Here is a 13099-nt window from a genome sequence, read left to right on the forward strand (position 1 = left end):
TAAAAAATCCAAAAAATGACAAATAAAAGCATTTTCTAAAGAATTTTTAGAGCTTTTTAGCTTCGATCTGCCCTGTCACACAACAAATGACGCTCCGATCTGTTTCCAAATGGATTCACTATAATTAAGGCTCTTTTCAAACTTTGAACTTCACATGAGGCGAACTAAACTGCAATTTTGGTCGACCCCAACGGGTAATGTTCGACCGTTGGGTCTTTCGTAGAACATAATTCGTCGAGCCAAATTTAGAGCAGCAAAAACGAATATTTCGGTCAGAGAGATTTCAAATAAAACAATTTGAAATTTAATCATTACCACGAAAAGATCGATCTTCACATGTTCTATCCGTCCGATGCAGACGGATAGAACGTGTTGGTCGATCCAAATTCAGTTGGACGAACTCAACTGATTTAAAAATCGAACTCAACTTGAACTTGATTCTCTCAGTGGACTTCTCAAGTGAAGTTCGACGTTTGAACTGGACCTTACTGAGACATTTTCCCTGTCGATTTTACCGTGTGACCGTTGCGCCTATCCTTTTAGAGGTTCTTCAATGCTTTGATCCGGCTACTAGCGACATAATGATCTTAGCCTTAACTGGAAGAACAAGATTGTTATGTTGCACGAGGAACACAAGAAGCTTGGAAACGATCCTCGAACGACGAAGAATGTCATATGCGGAATGTCCTGCGTGGCAAATTAATGGAACTAAGAAGTGCTTTTGATCTCGCACACAATGACTGGAGATCTGTCTTTACGATTGAGTTCATGTACGCTAGATTTTGCGCTCCCACTTCGACTTGAGCTTTTATCGTGGTCATAGTCTTAGAGATTGTTCGATGATAGTATCTCTATAGCTGTGTTTTTCCTTTTTTTTCTCGTAAAGATGTATGTTTTGACGGCTTTCACGAAAGTCCGTAATTGCACGCGTGCTAGGGCGTATCTGCCAACTGATTTTTTTTAAAGTCTTTTTATAATTCCATAAATGCAAAAAGGTCGCAACAATATATGGTATGTCTCTTATGGGTACAAATCCTAAAGCTGCATTGCTGATGTCGGGCTGCATGATAATTTAATTTGCGGCGATGTTCTATGGCTTCGAAATAAACTCACATTGAGTGGAACAAAAGTCTTACACTGTTGCAGTTCGTCCACGACCATGTCTAACATCTGCATCAACGTGTAGTGAGTTCTCACCCTCCCTTCGAGGCGCGAAGGAATGGAACTGCTGACGCAACTGGTGGCTACGTGCAGATGTGCGCAAGCTGAAGTGCTGTGCCGTGGCGAACACTGGGTAAAACGAATGACTGACACTGTTGCGTAACCTGCGGGGTATCGAACGTATTTCTTTCTTGAATCGACGGTGTCTGAATGGATAGAGAAACGGGTTCGCCAGCGAATTCAGGTTAAAACAGGTGACTGGAAGCCAACCACCAATAATGAATAAAGAACGCATGCTCGGGAATGACTCGGCAGCGTCAAGAATTTCAGAGAAGGAATATACGTAGACTAGCAGTAGAACAGTTGGTAAAGTGAATAGGATAAAATTTGATGACACCAGCACTGCTATTTTCCTCGCTAGTCTCGCTTCACGTTTAATGCCGAACTGCATGCTGGATCTCCTTGCATAGCAGAATATCAAAATGTAAAGTCCTAGACTGATAAGGTAAAGAAGTACAAATATGGCCGAGATGCTTAAAGTTATGTTAGATGTTTGTAACAGATGTTTTCCTGTATGGAAGGGCATCGTGCACTGGAACCATCTGTGATATTCTAGCTTTCTTACGCCAAACAAAGGCAAGCTCGCAAAGGTGATCGCTCCTGTCCACACAAGAATTAAAATGATGAGCAAAGTTCTGGTTTTAACCTTGCCTCTGCATCTCTGGAAGTACACTATGACAAGATATCTTTCTACAGTTAGCATGAGAGAGGTGAATACAGCTGTAACCTGGCCTATAGTGAATACCATGCCCATGTATGTGCAGGTGGAGGTGTCCGTTTCCATAACAACTCGCGGCTTAACGTTTGAGTCACTGAATATGTTGTATTTGGCGATCATCACGCTGTGAACACCAATCAGAATATCGCTTAACGCCATACTGCCAACCAAGACGAATGAAATGTTATTCCTTAACAGTCTTGACGTCATAATCACAATGAGAACAGACATGTTGAGAACAACAATCAATCCTCCTAAGGCATACTGTGAAAGGAACAGTTTTCGAGGAAAGTCGTACAACTTTGTTAAATACGGTACAACGACATCGCGGTGGTAGCAATCCGAGCTGAAGTCACAGAAGCATTGTGGCGAGAAGCCTTGTCTCACAAATTGCGCAGAAACTCCATAATTTACTGCCTTAGGGTAGTAGTAAAACTCCTCGAGAGTTACGTGACACTTCATCTCGCTTATCTCTCCTTCCCCACTCAAGCCATTTCCACTGAATTCCTCGTAATCTCCCATTTCCTCATCTCCTGACATTGTTTCATTTCCGGGAATCTTAAGGAGGTCGCAGGCAGAGCAGTGCGAGCTCCACGTAACCCCAAGAATCTCTTTGAGTTCGGGCATGTGAAGGATATGCTGATTGGGTATCCAGCCCTCGTTGCCGTTAATTTTGAGAACTTCAAGAAATGGCATGTCTCCTGTGGGATCCCCGTTCCATTCCTTCAGATTGTTGTTTTGGAGATCTCTAGATTATGAAAAATTACTTCTTTTGAATAAAATGAACTTTTGTTTAATAAAAAGAGTACTTTCTCTTTGTAACGAATAACGAACAATCAGGCTGGTACGTCATAGAAATTACCTGAAAACGAGGTAGGATTTACGTGAGAGAGGATGAAGCGAAAAGACTGGATCCTTCATATTAGTATCATTCCCAAAAGAATTCCTCATATGCATGTTATTTTACGACTGTCTCGTTTTCGGAGATCTAAGGAAGACCTGAAAATAACCAATTTTTTGTTGCGATCTTTGCTTTCTTTTGGACATCTATCCGTTCACCATCAAAGACAAGCAAGCAGCGTGCACAGTTCACGGAGCATTATTCCCTGTGGATTTAATACCTACGTCCATGGGAAGGTTTCTTTAGGGATAGAGGCTGTAAGGGGAATTCAGTCTCATCACATGCCTGTCCGTTGCTCTGTACAAGTGTTCCAGTATTTTAACCAAAAATTAGTTAGGAAAGGATTCATTAAAAAACTTACAAGATACGCAGGTTAGTCAAGCCTTTGAATGCATGTTCGTTGATGATTTCAATGCTGTTGTTTGACAAAGATCTGAAAGGAAAAACATTTCTCTTTGGTTAATTCCAAATGAGATATTCGACTCTTTGTGGAAAATACGTAAACTACGTAAAAAAATATCGCTTTGTTGCATCTGACAGTTATAAATCAGATCAGCAAATATACTAAATAAGTAAACGTTGTGTTACTATGTTGTGAGAATCCTATGCAGTGTCATAGGGGATTATTACAAAGTACCCGAATCCCGTCGGAATGCGTCTGTCGTGACTCGTATACCATGAATTAATTGTCCCCACCTAAGGTCTTAAGACGTTGATGAGGCCCAGCCAATAAAAACAAAAAAAAATGCTTTTACACTGCAATGAACCTCGCACAAAACATTAATCATAGCGCGGGCACTTACAGAAACTCGAGGTTGTGAAGGTTTGTAAAGATGTCCCTTGGTATTACTCTGATTCCATTATCAGCAAAGGACCTGCGGATCGAAAAATTGCTGTTATATCAAACAAATCTCACTTTCGAGTTAATGACAGTGTCCTTGCGGACACCCATTATCAATGATCTTAAAAAGGCGAATTTAATAAATAATTGAACATAGATAAGCGGACATATTACTGCGACATAACGCGGGGGCAAGTCACTTCGGCGGAAATAAGAAACTTTCGTTGGTAAATTAGATTTTGGAGGAATTACCTCGAAGTACATCTTCAAGGTGCTTCTTCATCCACTGTTTACAGATCAAATGGGAATTCGGAATGTTTTTTTATTTGTAGGGGGAGGAAAACCAGAGAATCCGGGGGAAAACACCCCTGCAGCAAGAACGCGAATTAACCATAAACTGAGATTAGTGGTGAGGAATATAAGCACCCTAATCACTGCGCTGTTCCCTGCTCCGGCGCTCCGTGTTTTAAAACCGCGTGCAGTAATCCGTGAAGCTTTCATGATATTTCAGAGTTCTTAAAGGTGGTTGTGCTCTTAATTCAAGCCTCTTAGTCTTGCTGTCAATTCTCAATTGTTTATGGATTTCATAGAACATTCCTTGAAAATGTGCAAATCTCTCTTAATAATATGGACCATAGAAGTGCTTTAGTATTTAGTGCGACAAAACCGAGGTCATTATTATCGATGTTTACGGTTTTCAATTGATATTTTCTTCTTTCAAAAGGGAAAAATTAACGGGGATAGTTCGTAGGGATTAAACTTTAATAAGAGGAAGCCTCAAAGCGTTGAATGTAGTCTAAACATTGCATTTAAAAAGACATGAAACAAATTAACTACACCTATTCATTCTCCCTTGCCTGGAGCATGCAACAAAGTTTTGAGATAACTGATCTTCTTTTACGAAGCGTTCTCCAGTGCAGGCTACTAACACTTAAAAAGAAAAGCAAGTCGCTTAGTCTGTATTTCTGGTCAGGAAGTGTTTCAGCCATCGCTTACATTTTATAAATTTTTTTTTCTTAACAATCATTTGCGTAGCAATGCAAGAGTGCTCTACGATACGTTCTTCGCTTTAAAGTTTCAATAACGGCATAACCGAGTTATGATCCTCTAAATTTTTTGTTTTAAGTGTCTCACTCATTACTTACAAAAAGTGGAGTTGCCTGGAAGAGTTGAATTCTACCGGCTCCTCCAGTTTGTTCACGACACATCTTCCATAGACACGATTCTTGTCATCGTGCGCGCACCAACACTGTGAAGAACACGGAGTCCAGCTGGAAAGATTCCTCATTTGCGTGATCTCTCCACGACAGTAACATCGACAGAACGCAAAAAATGCCAGTAAAAGTAGAAATGTGTTCATCCTGTATCAAGAGAAAATAACCAGATTTCTTTCTTTCTGTGTTTATCACATCACTTTTGGTGTCATATGGATGCACGACGAAAACGATCGTCTGTAATATAACTACACTTGATAGGTTAAAAAAATACAAGTCACAGTCATTCATTTTTTTTTTCTTTTCAGCAAAATAAATGTGTTTGTCAGGGCAGTCATTCATTTTTTTTTTCTTTTCAGCAAAACAAATGTGTTTGTCAGGTCCTTTAATCTTACAGTTTTTACCAAAAAAATCAGGACTCAAACCGTTTAAATCAGTGCTATTATTGTTCTGGGGTAGTCTGGTTATCGACGAAACATTTCGATTCGTAATTTAAGTGTGTTTCATTTTAGGGATCACTGCCTATCGATTTTTGCCATCGATTGTCAGTTACCTTGTCGAGTTCGCTTGCTACTCTCCAAGAAGAAAGAAATGAACTGTATTGCCTGTTTGCAAAGCAAGGTGTTCAAATGTCTGCTGTCTATTTTCGTAGGCATTGGACAATGCTTTAATGTAAACATATTGTTAATTTGCAAGGGGAAATATGTCCTGATTTATAAGCGTGACAAATATGATTTCCCCTTGCCAACAAATTTGGCTTTTAACCGAAATAATAAGAGTTTTTCCTTTCCTTTAAAGGCGGAAACTAGGATTTTGTTTAAGAAAACTGTATTTAGGAAAAGTTATTTTAAGCCTGCTTTTAAATATTTTTTGGTGTCGCCACCACATTTTCGCCATTTTCTAGTATTGTAAATGTTAATTGTTTTGCGCATCCTTTACAGTCGCCAGCGATAGAAATCTGGATCCAGGAGCAATACAGGCGATTAACGCCGTGCTCATAATACAAAATGTAAGGGTTATTTTGACGGTGCAAAGTTTGTGTGCGAAGCAATTAACAACTTGTCAAAAAAAATACAACAACTTGATGGAGGTTTTTACCTATTTGAATGGAAGAACATCATCTGGTATCGAAATTGAATCGAAAAGATATGATTCATTTAAGTTTCGCATTTCGTATATTATGCTAGGTGCGAGCGATGTTTCCGTGCTCAATAGTAAGATGAATAATGCATGAATTAAGGCTTCAGGAGATTACTTCATTATCATCAGAGGCTCTAGGAAAAGCATGGCACTCCCCTCTGTTTCAAAATTATCCGTATATAGGCAGAACAAATTAAAATTGCATGGTAGGTGGACTATTTTGGCACAAAATTATCTTGTTCTGACAAAGTAACGTTGTATTAGTCAAATATGCTTTTTGTATTCCGAGCATCAAGTGACAGGGATTTTATCATATTTAGATTTGCTTCCCTTCTGTTTCCTTCCTAATGGTAAATTTTGAAAAGGCTCTGCTCTACAGTTGAAAAATTGCCATTGCAAATATCCTGTCTGACTTGATTTTTTCCTCTACGTTCAAAGATCATTTTTAAAAAAATTTACATCACGATATCTGCTTATCCTAAACCTGGAACTCTAAAGATCTAATGGGCAAAACTTGAAAGGAAATCTAGATTAAAAACAGCTTGTAAAAGAGCCAGTTACATTCGACTGTCAATTGGAGCCTTAAAGGAAGAGAAGAGTAGCGAATAAAAAAGTTATGGAGCCTCAAGTGACCATATTTTCATTACTACTCTACAGGAAGATAAACGAAGTTCTTTCATGACCTGGCATCCTGTCTGTCGCTTTTTAATTAAAAACGAGTTTTTGAGGCGGCAGAAGGCTCTTGGAAGACAAATTCTGGGCTAAAATATCAATTTTTTGGTCGCGTTTAGTCCCAGCTGCTTACAAGCTGTTTAAAACTCGGTTACTATACATGAGTTTTTTTCACGCGTAGACGAAAGAAAAACTAATTTTTTGCTCCCTTAACCAGTCCGGTCAACTAATGGATACTGAACATCCGTGTTCCGACCTCAGAATTAGTTTACATTTGCAATTTTGTTTCTGAGTGAGTACTGAAAGCCTTATCAATTACATATCACACTTAAATGCTTAAAAGGAGAGCTTCCTACGCGCTCCCACAAGAAAATATATCAGCCATAAAGGAAAAAATGTTTAAGGTAACAGCGATAATATCCTGAAGATAAAAAAGCAAATTCGATCGTTTGGCATCTCAAACCTAAAGCCTCTTTTTGAGTGAACAATCATGATGGTTTTAATCAGGAGTTGAATCATAGCATTCAGTTGAATAGCTGAATTTAAATTGCAGCGGGGAAAGGTGACACTATTAGTAAGATAGCAAAGAGTTCAGGCGCAATTTTCGATTAAAAGGAATAAATCCCGATCGCTCTTTTCTACCTTAGATAACTTCTGTTGTGCTTAGGAAGACTCACCTGCAGAAAAAATGATGCGAGGTCGAATATCTTCTAGTCAAAACTCAATATATCATTGGATTTTGTGGTTATCCTGCTTAAAAAATGATTATGAAGACGTTATGTCTCTGAGTTGTCTCACGGTTGCAGTTACTAATTCCCGATCCTTCGAGCACAAACTTAAGGGAATGATTTCATTAAGAATGGCCTGGTCAGCTTTATCAATCTCTTTTACAGTGATAGCTCATTCCGGTCAAAACAATTAATGAAAGTTTTTATTTATTTCCTGTTGGGTGGATGTCTGAATTTATAAATTTCTTTCAGTTTTACGACTAGAAGGAAGAGCCACCTGTAATGTTAAAATAGCTACCTATTGCAGCGAGGGGTAGTAAGAAGTTTTGTTTATCAGAGATGTAGCGTTTCCATGTTTCTCAACGATTTGTGGTTTTATTTCATTTTAAAATTTGAAAGAGGATATTTTATCGTCGAGGTTTCCTCCATACCTAACTTCACCATCGTAGTTATATATTCGAGCTTTGAGGCGTTTTTTTTTTATTATTTTCTTATGATATTTTTAGAGTGCGTCAGTAACGATAACGTCGGCTCGTTTTTTTCCTTCAAAATATGGAACAAAATCAATAGTAAGGTACCAGTTTACGCTGAAATAAATATGTGTTTTTAGAACATGCATACTGCCTTTTCCTCTGTGGTTCTCTTTCTTGCTCAAATATATTTGACAAAGTCAAGCTTTATGAAATTTTGGATGATCTTCCTTTATTTTTTCATCAAAACAGGCCTAGACAAACCCCTTTCAGTTATTAAATGGCAATGTGAATGATAATATTTATTTACATAGGAAACTTTGCTGCTAGTTTCTCATCTCATTGTGGAGATAAAAATGATGGGAAAGCCATTTTCACAGAATCGTTTTGACTTGATTAAAAAGCATGAAATACTAAGCTTGTTTAGTCGGGTGCTGTGTTGATGGTTACGAAGTATATAAAAAAAAAAACGTCCTTTATTAGAATTGTTCATTATTGAGATTGTTTCCCTCACTCTATTACATGTTCACGCTTATCAAAGCGAAGCTGTAAGCGTCGTTTATTTCCGGCCAAGGAATAAGTCGCAAACATTATTGCAAGCTAGGCTACATATTCGATTGGAAAAAAAGAGGGGGGAGGGGGGGGGGGTGCATAACAAGGCTAGAAACGTGTAATCACTGTAACTTCGAGCCGTTTGTGTAGTACAGCGTCCAAATTAAAAACCAATGCTTTTTAGAGTATCCCGTTGCGGTTTGGTTTTAAAGGTTTGTGGATATTTCCAAATGTTTGGTTTCCTAACTACACCCCGCAGGCTTAAGGAAGTTTACGACAATAATCGTGAAATAACTAAACTTCCTGTTTTTTTTTTGTCAAACTTTGACATGTCCTCTCATTTAGGGTTCTCCATGTTCATAGCTTTGAATTTATTTCCGTCGTAGTTATTTTGGTTTCTCTCCTTTTTTTTCTCATTTGAGGAAAACTTTTAATCCAATGTTATAAGCCCTTCAATTTGTCGAATTGATTACTAAACGTAGGTGTTTTTTTTCCCTTAAAAGATAAATCCTCGGAACTAATAAGTATCGCACAAATGACAGAGCGGAGTCTCATCCGGGATAGCTTCACAATCACGACAGGATTTCGTCGGACTTCGGAAAGGCCACTTACAACAATTTGCATCACATCAGTTGAAACACGAGGGCAAGAATCTTTTAAACGTTTCTTGTAATCTCGATTATTTTTCCCTTTTTCAGCATTCGTTTTCTTGTAAGTCCACTAGAACATGAAAACTCCTGTACGTGAAGCTTTCATATTGGAAGGAGGGTTTTTTTCCTTGGAAGTTTTCCAAAAGCATAGACATAAGCGAAGGTGAAGTGCGCAATTGTCGTGGATTACTCCCCAGCGAAAAACCCAAGGAAGTCTGGTGACTTTACTTCATTACTCTCAGATGACTCTGAAATGCCATTACAGTTTGCCAGAAAGCAGTATCATGGATCAAGAAATGGGAGAACGCTAGCTATGAATAAGTCTCTACCTTTAAAAGAAAATAAAGGGGCTCTCTCTTTGTGAGAATGATTTAGATTAATGTTAGAAGATCAAAACACATATACAATGCACCCTTATATCTTTGATGGTGTACGGGCATTACCTCCCAAGTTCTCACAGTGGAATTCGCCGCGTGAGTCAGACGAAATGTGTGAGGAAACTAATACCTGGAGTTGAATCTTGACAGCTGGTGGCCAGGCAAAACGCAATCGTTAAAAGAGGTTTTGTTTTCGAAGTTTTTCACTTTCTATTTTAGGTTGTACAAATTTTTAAAAGGCAAAGAGCAGAACTCTATCAGACAAACTGTTTTGACCACAATATATGCTTTCCGTCAACAGATGGGTGGACACACTTTCACTGATCTAAGAGGTTCCCGAAGGCACGAAGATCCGTTTGTGCGTAAACGCTCGCGACACGCGTACAACTGCCCTGCATAAGGATGTGAAGATTGAAAAATTGATATTAGAATTTCCCGTCCTAAGAGGTTAGGGCTTGCCCTTTGCTTGGAACTTTTTCTGAACATTTTTCTAAATATGTTTTTTTTCCACGACCACCACCAGTAAGGGAACACTTTGTGAATATCCATTTTCTTTCAAGAATTTCTTTCTTAAGCGAACTCGGCCATGTGACTTACCTTTTGCTACCTATGAGATGGCACATGTGAGGAAGTTATTGTTTGGGAAGTTATAAACGCCTCAAATGAAATAATTACGGAATATTTCATTTCAATATTTCATTTTAAGACTCCAATTTTGAATTGAAAAGCGTTGTGGATACGCAAAATTGCCATTTCGCGTGTTAAACTGTCTAAAATCGCCCCAAAGGTATGAGGAGAACTTTGTTGCGACAGCCAAGTGAATTACCCGAGACGCTTTTCAGTGAGGTGCCCAAGCGTGTATGGTCCATGATATGCCCATGAACAAAAGAACAAGAGGTAACATTACGTAATATTTCAGATATTTGTTGCTTATTAACCCGCATCTACAAAGAGAAAGGTCAGTGTACTCTTCCATCAATGTTGTACCCTGGCGATCCCTTTTCAGTGGGGGTGATTTCGTGAAAATCAATGATGCGTCTTATGACAGAATGGAGGCTATCATCAACCACAGCATTTGATGGAAAATTAGCTGTTTTCCCGTAAATTTAATAAGTTTTTGGGAGCCGAGGATAGATGCAAACGAACTAGAAAAGTTATTTTTAAGTTTTATTTAATCAAATAAAAACAATAAACTACGTGTACACTCTTACGCGCAAAGTGACACTGTTATAACCACCGTTATGGGATTGTTTTGACACCAAAGTGAGCTTAAAAAATAAAATTAAAAGTGCAAAATTTTGTCTGAAAATAATCAAAAGCGCTACTTGAAGCCTACGAATAACTGTAAAATAACATCTCTTTAGAATTGGCTTATTCAACCGTCAAAAAGCTTCTTTGTTACCAATGATGCATCCCTGGGCGAATTTTGTAAACAAGAATTGAGATGAAAGGTTCTTGATTCGCAGAGGAGATATTGGACGAAATTGCTTTACGCCACGAGTCGCAAACTAGCATCGGCTTGGGTGTTGTATACTTTCGACCACTCATTGCGGAACTTAAAGAATTTCGAAAAAAGTGTAACTTAAATCTTGGGGTTAAAATCCGAAAACTTGCTTAGGGTTAAAAAGAGTGTACACCGTAAAACAATGAAACATTTTCTTTCGTCCTAAACGTGTAGCCAAAATGGCAATTAAATTTCTACGCGCGAAACGCAAATTAGCTTCTACTTTTTCACTTACTTGAAAATACAATAGAAAAAATGTGCTAACGTTTCTTCATTTTCTCGTTGTTGGAGTAAAAAAAAAGAAAAAATTAAGAAATCCAATACGAAACTTAGATCCTACCTCATACATGCAGGTATCTAGTTGCTATTCCTTCACCATTCGTTTCCGCCAACCGCTCAAAATATTTTTTCGATTCTTACTTGCGCTGAAAATGCAGAGGGAATGACAAACATTAAACCTAATAATGACCGACACCGCGGTACATATTTTATATTCCGTCACAGCTATCGAGGTTTTGCCCTCATTGCGTATTTTTTTAGATTTCTCGCTGTAAATGGTGAAAAATATTTTTACATATCTTGGTAAATACCACCTTGAGATACATTTAAACAGGAGAACCTCCTTTGTGACTTTTGGAGTATTACCGAGTACCTGGTAACAAGCGTTCAAATTGCAGATTACCTTAACAGGCTAGCGAAAAAAATTCATGTGAAATTCAAATTGAGAAAAGATCATTTCAGTTTAAGTCATATCAGCAGCTGTAGTGCGGGTCGGCTTATTTTATCTTGTTTTATGACAGGATATTAAGTTTTTGCAAACGCAATTTGGTTATTCACGTTACGTAAGTGACAAAAGGGCTATTTTTCACTGAAGACATCACTTGCGTTTCTCTCGTTCACTCTATTTAAGGGAAAAGGGATAAAAATGAAAGCTTGAGCACTAAAAAAATAATGTCGTTAAATTTTAAGCAATCAAACGTATAATGAAAATAAAGGAAAAATAGAAGAATTAAAAAAAACTCGATCGTTTTCTTCATGCCATGCGCCATCAATGATCCAAGTTCAATAGAATATTCCTAATTTCAGTTTAACATTGATATCCAGATATCTTGTTACCTTCCAGATCTTTACTAAATGATAGCCTTGCGATTTAGGTTTTTTTTACTGATCGACATTTTTGTTGATACTTCTGAATCAAATAATGGTTATTGTGAAAACATAGGTATCTTGTTTAGTGAAATAAATGAGCAAATATGAAAGCCAAATTTAACGGATGTTGAACAAGTTTATCTGGCTTTTTCATTGCGTCCATAATTGAGGAGACTCTTAAAAACACATTACAGTGAGTTTTAAAACATCTAAAGTGCATGATGTGTCACCGAAAAATGGTCTTCATTACACAAAGTATTTGTGACTACTTAAAATGTCGGTACTGACTATTCTCAATAACGCATTTAACGAGTAAGTCTCATTAATATCCATGCATGGCTAAACAATGTTTCAGAAAAGAAACATTTTCTTTCTTGATGTAAATGAGCATAAATAAAGCTCTTGCGACATAAGTTCCAAAATTAATCCCTTTTTATAAAAGTGTTTGAATGACTATGTGGAACGTGTCATTTTCGTGATAGTTCTTCTAGATTTGATTCCGTATAAACTCGAAAGAGAACTACAATGAAGAAAAACCAAAACGCCCAAGGATAATGGTCGAAAAAACAATGCCTGCACGCATAATTTGATATAATTCACATAAACAAAACATACTTCTCTTTCTTATGCGGCAGCTAGTCGTCGCTTTGGGAAAATAATCAAGGTGAAGATAGGTTATCTATCTGACGCGAAATCTGTTGGTGAAAAGCTGACTTTGTTTTTCCAACGTTCTGAATCTTTTCTCTTATTTTGGACAAAGTAATGAAACATGGCGGAAACATACAAGGTATACCTAATCAAAATAAAGTAAAATCCTAGAATAAATTTTAAGCGTTATTTTTTTTTTACCGTGCCTGCGGTAAAGTAGGAATGTAAGATGAGATACAACAAATTTTAAATGAAAAAATTTACCTTGATTTTTACCGTGGTTCTCCGCAGTACGTCGTTTATGAGTATCACCT

General features: G+C 37.7%; 1 protein-coding gene across 2 annotated transcripts; it reads right to left on the minus strand.

Moving 5' to 3' along the window:
• Positions 1 to 11: 11 nt before the first annotated feature.
• LOC131795634 (follicle-stimulating hormone receptor-like) lies at positions 12 to 11359 on the minus strand. 2 transcript variants are annotated; one of them, XM_059113221.2, is made up of 5 exons: positions 11329 to 11359; positions 4827 to 5042; positions 3644 to 3715; positions 3202 to 3273; positions 12 to 2687 (listed from the first exon to the last, which is right to left on the minus strand). In XM_059113221.2, the coding sequence occupies exons 1-5, from the start codon at positions 11331 to 11333 to the stop codon at positions 1133 to 1135; spliced, it is 1920 nt and encodes a 639-aa protein (XP_058969204.2). In that variant the 5' UTR covers positions 11334 to 11359; the 3' UTR covers positions 12 to 1132. The 2 variants fall into 2 exon arrangements, with proteins under 2 accessions (XP_058969204.2, XP_058969212.2); XM_059113229.2 differs by lacking the exon at positions 11329 to 11359 and adding an exon at positions 7385 to 7521.
• Between the last annotated feature and the right edge of the window lie 1740 nt (positions 11360 to 13099).

The sequence above is a fragment of the Pocillopora verrucosa genome, chromosome 4, assembly GCF_036669915.1.
Source record: "Pocillopora verrucosa isolate sample1 chromosome 4, ASM3666991v2, whole genome shotgun sequence".
Taxonomy (NCBI): Eukaryota; Metazoa; Cnidaria; class Anthozoa; order Scleractinia; family Pocilloporidae; genus Pocillopora; species Pocillopora verrucosa.

Bases quoted from the DNA above. Each gene is read 5' to 3' on its own strand.
- LOC131795634 (XM_059113221.2), bottom strand. The intron at 3,716-4,826 runs GTAAGTAATGAG...TTCGATCCGCAG, and splicing joins TCCAGGCAACTCCACTTTTT to GTCCTTTGCTGATAATGGAA. The intron at 2,688-3,201 runs GTAAGTTTTTTA...TTCATAATCTAG, and splicing joins TTGACTAACCTGCGTATCTT to AGATCTCCAAAACAACAATC.